Source organism: Chamaea fasciata, unplaced genomic scaffold, assembly GCF_029207755.1.
Source record: "Chamaea fasciata isolate MVZ Bird 193981 ecotype frontalis unplaced genomic scaffold, bChaFas1.0.hap1 SCAF_7, whole genome shotgun sequence".
In the NCBI taxonomy this organism is placed as follows: Eukaryota; Metazoa; Chordata; class Aves; order Passeriformes; family Sylviidae; genus Chamaea; species Chamaea fasciata.
In genome coordinates this window covers 6788237-6801843 of record NW_027094092.1, presented here as the reverse complement: position 1 = coordinate 6801843, position 13607 = coordinate 6788237, and the positions used below count along the sequence as shown (strand labels likewise).

The 13607-nt window shown below is 59.3% G+C and overlaps 3 protein-coding genes across 4 annotated transcripts; 1 reads left to right on the top strand and 2 right to left on the bottom strand.

The window, feature by feature from the left end:
• Positions 1–84: 84 nt before the first annotated feature.
• LOC136292097 (membrane-spanning 4-domains subfamily A member 15-like) lies at positions 85–1926 on the bottom strand. The gene is made up of 6 exons (XM_066187358.1): positions 1681–1926; positions 1361–1480; positions 1093–1149; positions 547–702; positions 329–448; positions 85–189 (listed from the first exon to the last, which is right to left on the bottom strand). The coding sequence occupies exons 1-6, from the start codon at positions 1843–1845 to the stop codon at positions 181–183; spliced, it is 627 nt and encodes a 208-aa protein (XP_066043455.1). The 5' UTR covers positions 1846–1926; the 3' UTR covers positions 85–180.
• Positions 1927–6447: 4521 nt separating this feature from the next.
• On the bottom strand, positions 6448–8812 carry LOC136291695 (membrane-spanning 4-domains subfamily A member 12-like). 2 transcript variants are annotated; one of them, XM_066186840.1, is made up of 7 exons: positions 8723–8812; positions 8396–8515; positions 8008–8064; positions 7763–7894; positions 7307–7420; positions 7137–7220; positions 6448–6882 (listed from the first exon to the last, which is right to left on the bottom strand). In XM_066186840.1, the coding sequence occupies exons 1-7, from the start codon at positions 8810–8812 to the stop codon at positions 6862–6864; spliced, it is 618 nt and encodes a 205-aa protein (XP_066042937.1). In that variant the 3' UTR covers positions 6448–6861. The 2 variants fall into 2 exon arrangements, with proteins under 2 accessions (XP_066042937.1, XP_066042938.1); XM_066186841.1 differs by lacking the exons at positions 8396–8515; positions 8723–8812 and adding an exon at positions 8177–8376.
• Positions 8813–11901: 3089 nt separating this feature from the next.
• On the top strand, positions 11902–13244 carry MRPL16 (mitochondrial ribosomal protein L16). Its single transcript, XM_066187354.1, has 4 exons — positions 11902–11998; positions 12262–12327; positions 12423–12571; positions 12712–13244. The coding sequence occupies exons 1-4, from the start codon at positions 11917–11919 to the stop codon at positions 13195–13197; spliced, it is 783 nt and encodes a 260-aa protein (XP_066043451.1). The 5' UTR covers positions 11902–11916; the 3' UTR covers positions 13198–13244.
• The last annotated feature ends 363 nt before the right edge of the window (positions 13245–13607 follow it).

Below are 13607 nucleotides of genomic sequence, written 5' to 3'. Positions count from 1 at the left end.
AACTCCCCCCAAACACACCCGGGGCGAGCCCCCCCCCACCCCGCATCCCGAGTAACCCCCGGAGACACGCGCGAGGTGGGCTAGGGGAGACGCCTTTATTTGGGACAGAACACGCTGAGGGCATCCCAGGGAGCTCCGGTGCCAGGGACCCCGCCGGGATGCGGCACCACTTGGCCGCGGCTACGGCGCCTGGGAAAGTAAAAACAGGGAAATCCAGGGAAATCTCTGGCAGGCACTCGGGAACGCCCGGATTGGGGCGGTCCTTGGGAGGGAGGAAGGGGTGGGGATGAGCATTCCAGGGTTTCCCGCGGATCCCCGCCTCCCTCACCAGCTGGGTGTATGTCTGCTGCCGGAACGTGTCGTATCCAAACGCCAGGACCGCCACGGCCACGCAGGATTCCAGCAGGCCGAGGAGCGCCAAGGTGGAATCCAGCCCGTTGCTCAGGATCTGCAAGGAGGAGGAGGAGAACGGGAATACCCCAGGATCCACCACCCGAGCAAGACCTGGATCCTTCAACACTCCACCCCAATCCCGGGTTTCCATACCTTGCCCTCCATGTGGAGGCACCATTCCGGGCGGGTCTGGAAGGGCCTGGGCTTCTCGCAGCCGGGCATGTTGCGGGTGATGGCCGTGCCGTGGATCCCGGTGGCCACCAGCGCGCCCAGGACAACGCCCACATTGACCACACAGCAGGTCTTCACCTGCGGGAAGCACCCAGTGACACAGACCCCGGGAAGGGCTGCTTCCCGCATGGGTTGTTCAACTGGAATCAAAGATCTCCTGGAGAAGCCGCCCAGTTTTGTCCCATGCATCCCACAGTGACTCCAAAGCCCATGAGGGTCTCCTGGACCTTTCATCCAACTCATCCCACAGTGACTCCAAAGCCATGAGGGTCTCCTGGGCCTATCTCCCTCATCCCACAGTGACCCTGACTCCCATCCTGTGCTCCATGTGGGAGAGCTGGGCACTTCCCAAGAGCTAGACTGGCCTGTGGATCCTGTGGGATGAATCCAGGCTATGGGGGAGTCCTGGCAGTTGCTGGAAGGGACATAAAGAGTGGGGGGACACGTCCCTCCCAGCCCGGATCTTACCAGCACAGGGCTGTCTCTTCTTTCACTTTCCACCAGCAACGAGCCTGAGACCAGGAGCTACTTGGAAAACAGCAGGAATTGGTGTCAGCAGCAAGGCACCCTTCACAGTCACCCTTCCCTGTGTCGCTCCAGCTGGGAATTGGGGCTCAGAGATGCACAAAAACCCCGGAATGGGGCGGGGGGTGTCAGTGGAGACCTGGTGACCCTGGGATATTGTCCCCAGTCCACCAGGACTCCCTGAGATTCCCATGTCCTCATCCCAACTTACCAGGATCCCCAGCCAGAAGAAGATCCCGCTGGCCACGGGGAGGGAAGGGTTCCTGTGCTCTGACAACGTCAGGATGATCCCAAAACCGATGTGGACGATTCCAGTGAAGATGTGCATGGTCTGGGGAAGGACGAGTGGGAGGGATCCTGATCCCATTGCTGTGAGCTGCATCCCACCCCAATCCTACGTCACAGTGCCAGGAAAGGACTGGGAGAGGCACCTGTCCCAGTGTCCTCTCCACCCAGCCAGGGAGAACCTCCAGCAGGACCATCCCTGCAGATCCCTGATCCCTGTGGGGAGCCTGGAAGGCCGTGTCTCACCCCCAACACCTTGGGATGCGCCCTCCGGAAGCCTTGTGTTTGGAATGACGTCCTGGCAGGTGCCTGGGAGCCTGAGGCCAGCTGGGCTGCCCGGGGATCCGTGGCCGGGATCACCTCCGTGATGATCCTCACGCTGCCGGCGTCGGTCACCGTGGTGGTCGCCATGGCCTGGGAACGAGCCCAGGAAGCTGCAGGAATTCCCAGGCGCCTTCCTCCTCCTCTTCCTCCGCACCACGGTCCCTTTGCTGTCCGAAATCCCCGGGAGTGGCAGCCAGGCAGGGACACACTCCCGCTGCCCTTTGCTCCCTGCGGGAAGCTCGCTCATGGAATTCTCGTCAGGCCCCTCTTGCTCAACGAGGCGGCTTTGCCAATGGAGACTCCCAAAATCCTGCAGGGGAAGAGGGAGGGAGGGAGGGACAGGGAACCCCTCCCCAGGCTCTGCAGCCTTGGGAAGGGTTGGATGCTTTCACCTTGGAATGCTCCAAAACCCCCTTTACTCAAGCGAGTCCTTTCCGTCCCAAATTGTGGATGCTTTGCTTGGGAATCACTCCTGCAATTAGTTTGGTACCTAACCTAACCCTGCCCACTTCCCAGGGAAAACTCGGATTGAGACAGGAAACTTCATAAACCCCGTTATAAAGGAAGATCTTTTATTGCCACTTTTGGGAATTCTCCCTCCTCCATCCCTGTGGATTTGTCCCCAGTAAGGACACACATTCGGGGATCCCTGGCCATCTCTGTTGGGAGCCAGAGGGAAAGGAGGTGCTGTTATTTATGATGGGAAACGGGAGCTCAGGCTGGGAATGGAGCCACCACACATGGCGAGGGGGTCCCGAGGGATTCGAAGGCCCCTTTCTGCCTCCATCCCTCCCTCCTCCCAGAAAAACAGCCATGTCCTTTTCTCCAGGAGCTTTGGGATACTCCATACCGACCTGGAGGAACCCCCAGGTTTCCTGGATGTCTGATGTGTGAAAAGTAGGAATTTCTTGGTGGAACGGGAATTTTTAGGTCCAGGGTTCTGGCATCACCCCATCACGTCTCTCTGCCTGGGAAAGGACAGCTGACTATTTCAGGAGCAGGTAGAGCAACTTTTGGAAGTTTTTTTCCTTCCCTCTGGCTCTAGAGGGAGCTGAGAGGCCGCGTTTGGAAGCACCGCCCTTCCAGAGCTCGGTAGAGGCTTCCAGCCCTGGAGCTTGGAACAACCTGGGCTAGTGGGAGGTGTCCCTGCCAGTGGCAGGGAGGTGGAACTGGATGATCCTTAAGGTTCCTTCCATCCCAAGCCATTCCAGGATTCTGCGCCCTCCCCATGCACCCACGCACCAGGGAATGGGACACTCCCTCCAAACTGGCCTAAATCACACCCCAAAAAAGAGCTGGAAGAACAGACCTGGAAAGCAAAGAGCAGCAACTCACGTCTCCATCCCAGCTCCAATGGCATTCCTCCATCCCACCCATGACCTTCCTCCATCCCGCATCCCTGATGGAAGCATGCACTTGGCCTTGTAAAGGGCTGCATCTGGCGGCATGGCTTTCCAGGAAAAACATGGACATGGATGAAATTCAGCCTCTTCATCACATTCCTGATGCCTCAGAGCCTTTAATTCCTGCTGGTGCCTCATCCCTCTCAACACTCCAATCCTAACAATCCCAGGGATCTCGTTCCCGCCCTGGGAAGGAACACTTGAGCCCCCATGGAAATTCTGGGATCCCCTCTTTAGCCTTTAGGCAGCCAGGGTATCCTCCACCATTATCCACGGCTCACATTCCCAGCCAAAACCACCCTACACGGTGGATTTCCTCCCAAATCCGCCTTTCCAGATTCCTACAGCATTCCTGAAGTTCCAGCCTTGCAGGCAGAAACAGCCATGACTGCCCTCGGCCCCCAAACCCCCACTTTCTGAATGAGCGATCCATGGAAAAAGCACTTTCCCCCTTCAGAAATAAACCCAGATCCAGCTGGGGATGGCAGGAGCCCAAGGTAGGATGTCGGGATTTGTTTTGGAAGCAGACTCCAGAGGAGGTGAAACTTTGAAGCAGACGCAGGGAAGCAGCAAGGCCGGGTGGTGGAGCTTTCCAACCTTCTCTTTGCAGGATTTTTTTGGCTTTGTAGATATATACAACACATTCCTCGGATTTTAATGTTCATTTTCCTATTTTCTAGGACAAGTTTTGGATGGGGATAGCCTGGCTGGATGCTCAGGGGGATCAGTGAGACCCTCCCAAATTCCCTCCTACCCGCACAGGACAAAATTTATGAGCCTGGTGGAACCAAAATTCTTTTTCCAGCCCCAAAATTCATGAGTTTTTTTCCAAAGAAAATAGATTACGATGGAGAAAAGCCCTCCACAGAAACTTGCTGCTTCCTGGGACAAACTTTATATCCCCATAAAAATACCAAAAGTCAACATCTTGCTTTGCTTCCAGGTGTTTCTGCTTCCCACAGGGCTTTTTCCATACTGATTCCAGAAGGAAAGTCATGTTTTCTGGGAGAGGTTTCAGGTTTTTTGGCTTTAAATATCCCAGTGTCCATCCTGGATTAGGGAATCTGGAGCTGGGAGCAGGCAGGAGGTTTGGGGGGCATCGCTGCCTGCTGGGGTGATCCACATCTGGCATTTAGGACATGGTGACATTGCTCCCAAACCCTGTCCCAGATGTGTCCATCAACCCCTGCATGTGACATTCCAGCCTTTGATCCGCTCATTCCCAGGAAAACTCCTGAGGCTGCAGAAAAGTCCCACTACTTCTCCAGGGCTTCACCAGCATTAACTTCCACTGGCAATCCTGGAATGAGACCTTAAACACCTCCAGAGATGGGGCAGCCACGGCTTTCCTGGGAAATCTATTCCAGCACCTCCCTACCCTCACAGGAAAGAATTTCTTCCCAATATCCCATCTAAACCCACCCCCTGGCAGTAGGAAGCCATTCCCCCTTGTCCTGGCTCTCCAGGCTCTGTTCTAAAGTCCCTCTCCAGATCTCTTGGGGCACCTTTAGGTGCTGGAAGAGTCTCCAAGATCCATCTCTTCCCAAGGGGAAGAGCCATTGGGATACCCCAGTCCATCTCACAGTTCTCCTTTCCAGCTCCTCCAAGCATTTTGGTTTTCCTCAGGGATCATCACCAGCAGGGACACAAAGCTCTGTGGTCCCTGTCACCTGCTATTCCCATCTCCTGGAAGTCCCCATTCCCCCCAAGGGCTGCAAATTCCCACCTAAAAATAAAACTGCATTAAAAAAAACCCCCCACATTCCCATAGAGCCTTAAACACTTATTCCAGAGTTTTCAGAGAAAGCCACATCTAAACACTGGGATACTCTGGGAAAACCTACCCTGATGCTAGTGGAAGAGGAGGAAGCCTCCTTCCCAGGAAACCACCACACTGGGAAAACACAGAGCTTGGGTGGGAGGTGGGATGGCATCCTGGTGGTCCCCATGGAGCCAGGAGAGGTCGGGATGCTCCGGAGCCGCAGGTGAGGAGCCAGAGCCATAATGGGTTGTGGCCACGGGATGAGCAGAGACAGCCTGTTCATCCTGCTCCCAAAATCCCTGGGGCTTTTCCTACTGATCGGGCTCATTATTTTTTCAGAGCTGGGAACAGAAATAACTGACAGGGAGTGAATAATCCATGAGGCTTTGGCTGAGCAGCCTGAGCATTGTCAGGGAGTGTGGAAAGGAGAAGGAAAACACTTAAGTCACCCCAAAACCTAAGGGAATGTTCAAGGAGGAGGTCACTGATCCTACTCTGACACTGGAGGGGAAATTTGGGGCCCCAAAAATTGAGAGGCTCCTCCCACAGGGCACCAGGAACTCACCAGGATGTTCCTACCCCTTGGAAAATCGACACTGGGGTCTCTTTCCTCATCTCCATCCCACCTTCCCATTTCCATGTGCTTGGAATGCTCCTTAAATAACTTGATGTCACTGGATGCTCATCACTACCCCATTAAATCCAGCAGCATTCCTATGGATGCAGGATAATTAAGGGTGGACCCATAAATGAGCTTGTCAGGAGCTGACAAACTCGGTCCAGTTCAAAATGATCCCAGAGCCCTTTCCCTTCCCTGAAAATAAAGCATTTTTTTAGGAATTGCTGCATGGATAAGGTTTGGGAGCACCCCACAGCTCCATTCCCGCCACCCAGGATGGTGAGAACAAGGAGCATGTGGCACTGGTGTCCCCATGTCATCCCACAGAGCAGCTCCAGCCCTGGGGCAGCTTCTCCGGTGGCGGAAGAACTGGGATGTGCTGGCGTCACCGGCATCGCTGCCGGCTGTCCGGCCGCTCCGGCCAAGCTAAATATAGCAGAACTGCGCTGGAATCTGGGGGGTGGGGAGCAGAATTCCCTCAGGAGACCAGGTACCCTGGTTTAGAGGGGGGAATTCCAGCAGGAGAGGGGATTAGAGGGGCAGAATTCCCTCAGGTGAGCAAGTACTGAGGGGTTCATGGGGACAGAATTCCCTCAGAATCAAGTACTGGGGTTTAGGAGGATGGAATTCCCTCAGGAGAGGGGTTTTGAGGGGCAGGATACCCTCAGGAGAGCAGGCACCGGGAGTTTAGAGGAGCAAAACTGCTCTGGGAGCAGGTGCCAGTGGTTTAGGGGAGCAAAATTCCCCTCAGGAGGAAAGCAAACAGGGACCAGGAATTCAGAGGGGGCAGAATTCCCTCAGGAGAGAGCAGGTATCTCTAAATCAGGCAGGATGAGCCTTTTTCCTGAGGGACAGCAGCTCTGTGAGGGGAAAGTGTAGCTCCCCCAGTGCTGAAAATTCCCAAATTCAGGAGACACAAGCCCGGAGAGAGCATTTATTCCCAAGATAAAATGAAGCCAACAGGGGACGAGCCGAGGTAGATGCTCCGGTGACCCGCCCGACTTCTGGTACACATCGGGGTCACTCCAAACCACCAGACTGCCAGGAATTCCTGAACCCCAACATGAGCGAACCCCAGCATCCCACCAGGGATTTACAGGCAGGAAATTGCCCAAGATTCCCACCTGGAGAAGCCCCTTCCCACAGCAGCCAGCAAGTGGAGCCCCTCAGACCAGGCCCAGGGGCAGGGAATTTGGGGGTGTCCCTGGCTTTTGGGGGGGGACCAGCACATCCCAGGCGGCAGCACAGTGGGAGGAGGATGCCATAGCCCTGGAATTTAGGAGTGATGGAGGCAGGATCCCATTCTGATGTCCTCGGTGTCAGACTTCGGGAGCAGTCAGCTGCAAAGAGATCAGGAGGTGTTTTGGAAAGGGGGAAGGATTTGGGGGGACTTCCCACAGCACCCACCACCCTCGGGGGTTTGGGATCTCATCCCCATTCCCAGAGCAGAGGGGTGGATGCTCTGGGATGCGCCCTGGGGATTGGGGTGGGATGTTTTCCCAGGGAGGGGACACTGTTGGCAGCAGGATGACTGTCATCCCAGGAGCCATCCCAGTGCTGATTCTGCTCCTGTCCAGGCTATTCCTTGGATCACCTCGGTGTAGCTGGGAGGCTGAGGCAGCTCTGCCGGTGGCACGGCCAGATCCACACGGGTGGCACTGGGGACAATCAGCATGGCCTGGGAAACACCAGGATTATGGGAGACACTGGGATCATGGGAGGCAGTTTTTGGGAGCCATCCCTGCTACCACCCCCTCATCCTACCTCGTTGGAGCTGAGGCGGGTGGCCCGGCACCAGAAATTGGCGGTGGCCACGGCAATGCAGAATTCCAGGATGGTGAAGATGAGCAGCACGATGGAAATCCCATTCCCTGCGAGCTCCAGGACGGGGAAAACCCCATCAGCACCCCATCCGGCAGCGCCCAGGAGGACAAATCCCACACAGGGCAGCATTCTATGGCTCCCCCTTCCTCTCCCTCTGCATCCCCAACTCCAAGGTCTCACTCCAAGCCCTTCATCCTGCCGTTTTTATGGCTCATGGATGCTTCCAGGGGGTGACTCATCTCCCAAGGTACCAGCCTAAAATAGGTCGCACCAGCAGAGAAGAAACCGCCACCCCAACAGGGATTTGGGAAAGGGCACAACAACCCTTGAGGGCTGGAGAAAAGGCCCGGGGGGGGGGGTTCCCAAGGGTGGGAATTCTGCCAAGTGGGATTTTACCAGGACGAGATAGCTGTAGTAGTTGAAGCTGGAGCGGTAGAGCCCGTTGAGGTTGAGGTCCACGATGAAGGCCACGATTCCCAGGAGTGCAAAGATGGCACTGATGACGTTCATGGTCTGGCTGCCCTTCACCTGTGGGCATCCAGGGGGGGCTTTGGGGGGGGTGGCAGACCGCCCCAAAATCCCAGAGGGACACCCCATGCACCCCATGGGACCGCTCCCGGTGTGCACCTGGGAAAACTCACCGCGCATTCTGTTGGGCTCTTCTCAGCGCCGATGGAGAGGCACCCGGAGATGATGAACTGCAGCAGAAGAGACGGGGCTCAGCTGGCACTGAGGGCACCCCAAACCTGCCCAGAGGTGGCACTAATGGAGCACAGGGGACACGGTGACCCCCCTGCCCTTATTTTCCACCTGCTGAGGCCTTGGGAGCTGCCGGTGCCTCATTCCCGGTGGGCATCCCTTCCAATGGGCATCCCACCTGCTGGCATCCTCCCCAGCAGCACTCCCTTCCCTGTGGGCATTGTTCCCTGGTGAGATTCCCTTCCTGGTGGGCATCCCACCCCCCTGGGCATTCTTTCCCGGTGGGTGTCCCTCCCCGGTGGGCGTCCTTTCCCGGAGCCCGGCACGCACTGACACGCCGCCCAGGAAGGGGATCTCTCCGATGACAAAGACAGAGGTGTAGACATTGGTGAGCGTGGTCAGGACGATCCCGAAGCCGATGTGCAGGAATCCCGTCATAATCTGGATGGTCTGGGAGAGCGGGATGGGTGGGAATGGGGTCAACTCAACCCCCCCGCCCACAGAGCCACCCTGGGGATGGGGGATGCCTTCATCCCAGCGCCTCTCCAGAGACACAGCATCCCCTGAGGGATCAGCAGGAAGCCCCCGGGAATGGGCCCAGGGGAGATTTTCCAAGGGTTTCTCCCCACCAATTCCCTCCGAGCCCCCCAAACTCACCCCCATGACGCGGTTCTTGCCCTTGGGGAGGGTCTCCGCCGTGTACATGACGGCGCGGCTGCCCAGCCGGAGGCTCCCCATGCCCTGCATGAGGAGAGCGGGGGGCACCGGGACCCCCCGGAGCAACCCCGGTCTCCACCGGGGCCGCCCCCGCCCCACCCCGCCACAGCCCGCTCCCATTGGCTGAGCCCCGTGACGTCAGCGGTGCGGCATCACCCCCCCCCGGACACCGCCCAGCCCACGGGGGACACGGGGGGATGGAAGGGACAGCCCCATAAAATCCGGGGGAGGGGAAGATGCTCCGTGGGATGGGAAGATGCTCCGTGGGGTCCTCTGGCTCTGTGGGGCTGCGTGCGGTGGGGGGAAATTCCCAGTGCAGCCCCCCCCCCCCCCCCCATTTGCGGGCAGGGCTCCAGGACACCGTGTTCCCGCCGGGAAGAGCTGAAGAGCTGCTCATCCCAAACCCACACGCAAGGGAGTTAAGGAAATCGGAGTGCCAGCCCTCCCAAGCTGCGTGTTCCCCCCGTCGTTCCCGCTCCTTTCAGCTCCACGCCGTGTTTACAGGAGCGCAGAAAGGAGAAAAAAAAAAAAAAAAAAGAGAGAGAGAGAGAGATACAGAAAGAAAAAAAAAAAAAAAAAGAAAAAAAAGAGATAGAAAGAAAAAAAAAAAAAAAAAAACAACAACAAAAAAACCCTAAACCACCCCGCAGCGAATTCCTGGAAGAAAAATCCATCAAGGGCCATTAGGCTCCTGCGGCTCCTCCCCGCAGAGCGGGGTCACAGGCGGGAGGGGCGGCATCCAGGACGCGGAGCTTGGCACTGCCCAAGCACGATTTCCCCTGGATCTCCTTCCCCAGGAAGGGGTGGGACTGAATATCCTGGATCTGCTCCCAGCTGTAGGAGGGGAGGAGTAGAGGGGATCCCCCACACTGATCCCATACATTTCCCCCCAAAACTCTCCTCATTCCCCATTTTAAGGGTATCCAGCCCTGAGGAGAGGGATCCAAGAGCTCCAGGCAGAGGATTAAACCTGAAATCAGGGAATAACGAACACCCTGGGAATGAGAGGGGCACACGATACCACCCTGCACCCCAAATTCATGGAGGACACCCCTGTACCCCATCCTGATCCAGACAATACCATATCCTCCTGCTTGGAATCCCTCATGGGGAGATCCCATGGTGGGGCTTGCAGGGCACAGGAGACTCAGAGCAACGGATCCTGAGATGAATGTGGGGCTCCAGGGAGGGAATCCCCATTTCCCTGGAGCAGTGACATTCCACAGGGAGGGAGAAAGGCATGCCACAGCCATGAGCCCTCTGGTCAAGTGGAGGACATTCCCGTGCTGGATGCTGTCCGGGAGGAGCTGTGGGAAGGAGTGGAATTAGGGCTGGGGGTGTCACCCAGCTCAGAGCAGGTGACAGAAAGCCAAAGCACATTCCCCCGGGAGCCTCCATCGGGATAGGGATAGAAAAAGTGAGAGGACCTCCCTTTAACACCTGGGAAGAGGGTGGTGGCCACGGGTCTCCTCATGGGAAGTGGGGTGGGGCAGGCCTACCCCTTGCACCCACCTGGGGCTCGTTTCCAGAGCCTCCCAGGGATCTGATCCTGGACGCTCATCCCACCTTTCCCAGCAGGAAACACGGCAAGTCCCTGAGGAGGACAAGCCCTGCTCAGCAGTAACCAAACCACCCATGTGTGATCCACAGAATTCCCATCCTGAATCCAAACCCAGCTACTGGGAAGAAAGGAACCCTATCCCAGCCCAATCTCATTTTTTTGGGGGAAATACTGATTTATTTAAAACACAGCACCCTCAGAAGCAGCTGAGCTGCCAAGAGGGGCCACATCTGGCTGGGAGGAGCTCCCCGGGGATGGGGGAACTCCAGCTCCCTTTGCCTCTGGAGGATCTTCTCCGACTCCGAGCATGGGGTGTTCCCCTCTGGCTGCACTGCGGCGCTGTGGGAGCTGTGGATCAGGCGCCAGCCGCTCCAGGACAAGTCCTGCTCTGCCACTCGCTTCTGGGAACTCCTCACGGGAGCGGGCCGGGCTCCCATTTTGACTTCCAGGCTCTTCTTGGCCATGTGCATCCTCAGGGCTGAGCGAGTTCCACTGATATCCGTAGATCCGGAGGAGGAGCATGGAGAGCTGTCAGTGGATTCTTCTCCATCCGGAGTGTGGCAGCTCCCACTGGGGCTCTCGGAGGAATGGGGCGACGCTTCCTGCTGCACCAGTCGCTCCTGGGAGTGCCTCACTGGAGTGGGCTGGGCTCTCAGCTTGACTTCCAGGTTCTTCTTGGCCACGTGCATCCTCAAGGATGAGCGGTTTCTCGTCACACCCACAGCTCCAAGGCAGGAGCAGCGAGATCCGACCCCGGGGTGTTCTCCATTCGGAGCCTGGCAGCTCTCGCTGAGGCTCCGGGAAGGCCGGGGGCTCCCAGAGGAGCTGGAGGAGGCACAGCAGGGCAGGTGGCCTCGCTCCAGCAGCTGCTCCAGGTCCTCCCACGACAGCTGCCACATCTCCGAGTCCTGTGGGAAGGACACCCCGGGCCACAGCGGCGCCACCAGGTCCCGCAGCTCCTGGGCCGCGGTCACACAGGGCGTGCAGCCGGGGCCGCAGCCGCAGGGGATGTACAGGGGGCTCCTGGGGCCGGCCAGGCTCCCGGGGCGCCTCCGCGCCTTCCAGATGTGGGTGGCCAGCAGGGCAGCTGTGCCGGCCACCAGCAGGACAAGCGCGGGGAGCAGGAAACTCATGGCCTCATTCATGTCCCATCGTGGCCGGGAGCCGGGGCTGGTGGCATGTGTCCTGCTGTAGAGACACCGTGCTGATGTCACAGTGCTGTGGGCGGGACACCCGTGTGACGTCACAGCCCCACCTCATCCCGCCTCTCGCTCCTTTTCTGACGTCACGGCCCCAGGTCGCCCATCCCGCATCCAAACCCAGCGCTCTGCCAGCTGCTGGGAGGAATATGAACCCTATCCCCACAAACCCAGTACACGAGCCCGGCGCAAAGCTGGAAGCACATCCAGGCCACTTCCAGCACCTCCTTCGGGACCCTCGGGGGTGTCCCCCGTCGGCGACCCCGGCCCGGAACGGGGGTGGGAATGGGGTGCGCCGCGTTTCCCTCCGGAACTAATATTCCCGCCGCGTTTCCCGGCCGGACCACGGATGGGGCGTGTTTGGGACCGGACCAATGGCGGCGCCCTTGCGGCACTTCCGGCGTGTCCCGGCGATGTGGCGATGGCGGCTCCCGGGGCTGCTCAGCGCCGGGGGAGGTCAGGGGGGTTTGGTCGCGCTCCGAGGGGCCGCCCATGCCTTGTCGGGGGTTCAGAAGGCCGGGGAGACCTTCCCGGGCTCGCGGCGGGGGGGGGAGGGGGCTCGGGGGGAGAACGGCTGAAACCGGGGAGGTACCGAGGTCTTGGTGGGACTCCCGGTTGGGCTGTGGTGGACCTTGAGACCGGGAAGGGGAGGCTCGGCGGGGTCCCCCCTGCCCTCCCGGCCCTGCCCACAGCCGTGACCTCCCCGCTCTGCCCCGCAGGCCCCGGCGGCGTCGCGGTTCCCCGGGCGGGACTCAAGAAGTTGGCGCTGCCCCCGGATTACAGCGGTGAGGGCGACGGACGGCGGGAGAACCCCGCGGGGGGCGCTCCCCGGCCTGCTGCCGGAGATCCCGGTGATCCTGACCCCGGTGTTCCCCGGCAGGGATCACCATCCCGGAGAAGCCGAAGCTGAAGTTCATGGACAAGGTGCCGGCGGTGCCCAAGGTCCAGCGGGAGCCCCGGCGGCTCCGTGACATCCGTGGCCCGTCCCAGGAGGCCACCGACTTCACCCAGGGGCAGTACGGGATCCTGGTGAGCGGGAACGGGCGCCGAACGGATCGGGGGGGGAGTATTCCAGAGGCTGGGACGGCGTGTCCCTGCTCCTAGGCAGGCGGGACGCAGGGAGCTCCACCTCCGTGTCGCTGAGCTGTCCCCCCGCTGTCCCCCCGCAGGCTCTGGGCGGGGGGTACCTGCACTGGGGCCACTTCGAGATGATGCGCCTGACCATCGGCCGCAGCATGGATCCCAAATCCATGTTTGCCGTGTGGCGCGTGCCCGCCCCCTCCAAGCCGGTGACGCGGAAGAGCCTGGGACACCGCATGGGCGGCGGGAAGGGCCCCGTCGACCACTTCGTGACGGCGGTGAGGAGCGGGAGGCTGGTGGTGGAGGTGGGCGGGCGCTGCGAGTTCGGGGAGGTCCGGCCCTTCCTGGCCCGCGTGGCGCAGAAGCTGCCCTTCCCCGCCGTCCCTGTCAGCCGGGAGAGCCTCCGGGAGATGCGGCGGGAGGAGGAGCAGAAGAGGCTGGACAACCAAAACCCCTGGACTTTCGAGCGCGTGGTGACCTCCAACATGCTGGGCATGAGGAGGTACCTGAGCCCCTACGACCTGCGCCTCAAGGGGCGCTACTGGGGCAAGTTTTTCCTGAAGCACAGGGTGTGAGGAGCGGCCCGAGTGGATTCCTTTTGGAATTAAACTTTTCCGCGAGAGCCTGGAGTGGGTTTTGGAGCTGGGAGCATCCCGAGGGACGCGCGGATCCGGGTTTGAGGGGTGAGGATCTTTGCCCCACGGTGGGGTTTGGAGCTGGAAACGTGGGGCTGGAGGATAAATGGATCGGGGTGGGTTTGAAGCACGAGGCTCTCTGTCCTGAAGGGGGTTTTAGAGCTGGGATCATCCCGAGGGATCCGTGGATCAGGCTGGAGCCAGGAGGCAGAGTGTGGGTGAGCTCTTTATTGAGGAGGAAGGCTCCAGCATGGGTGGCTGCACATCCAAGGAGCTCCAAGCACAGGGAGAGGCTCCTCCGGCCGCCCCGGCAAGGCAGAGCCCTGTGTCCCCCCCTGGGGAGGGACACG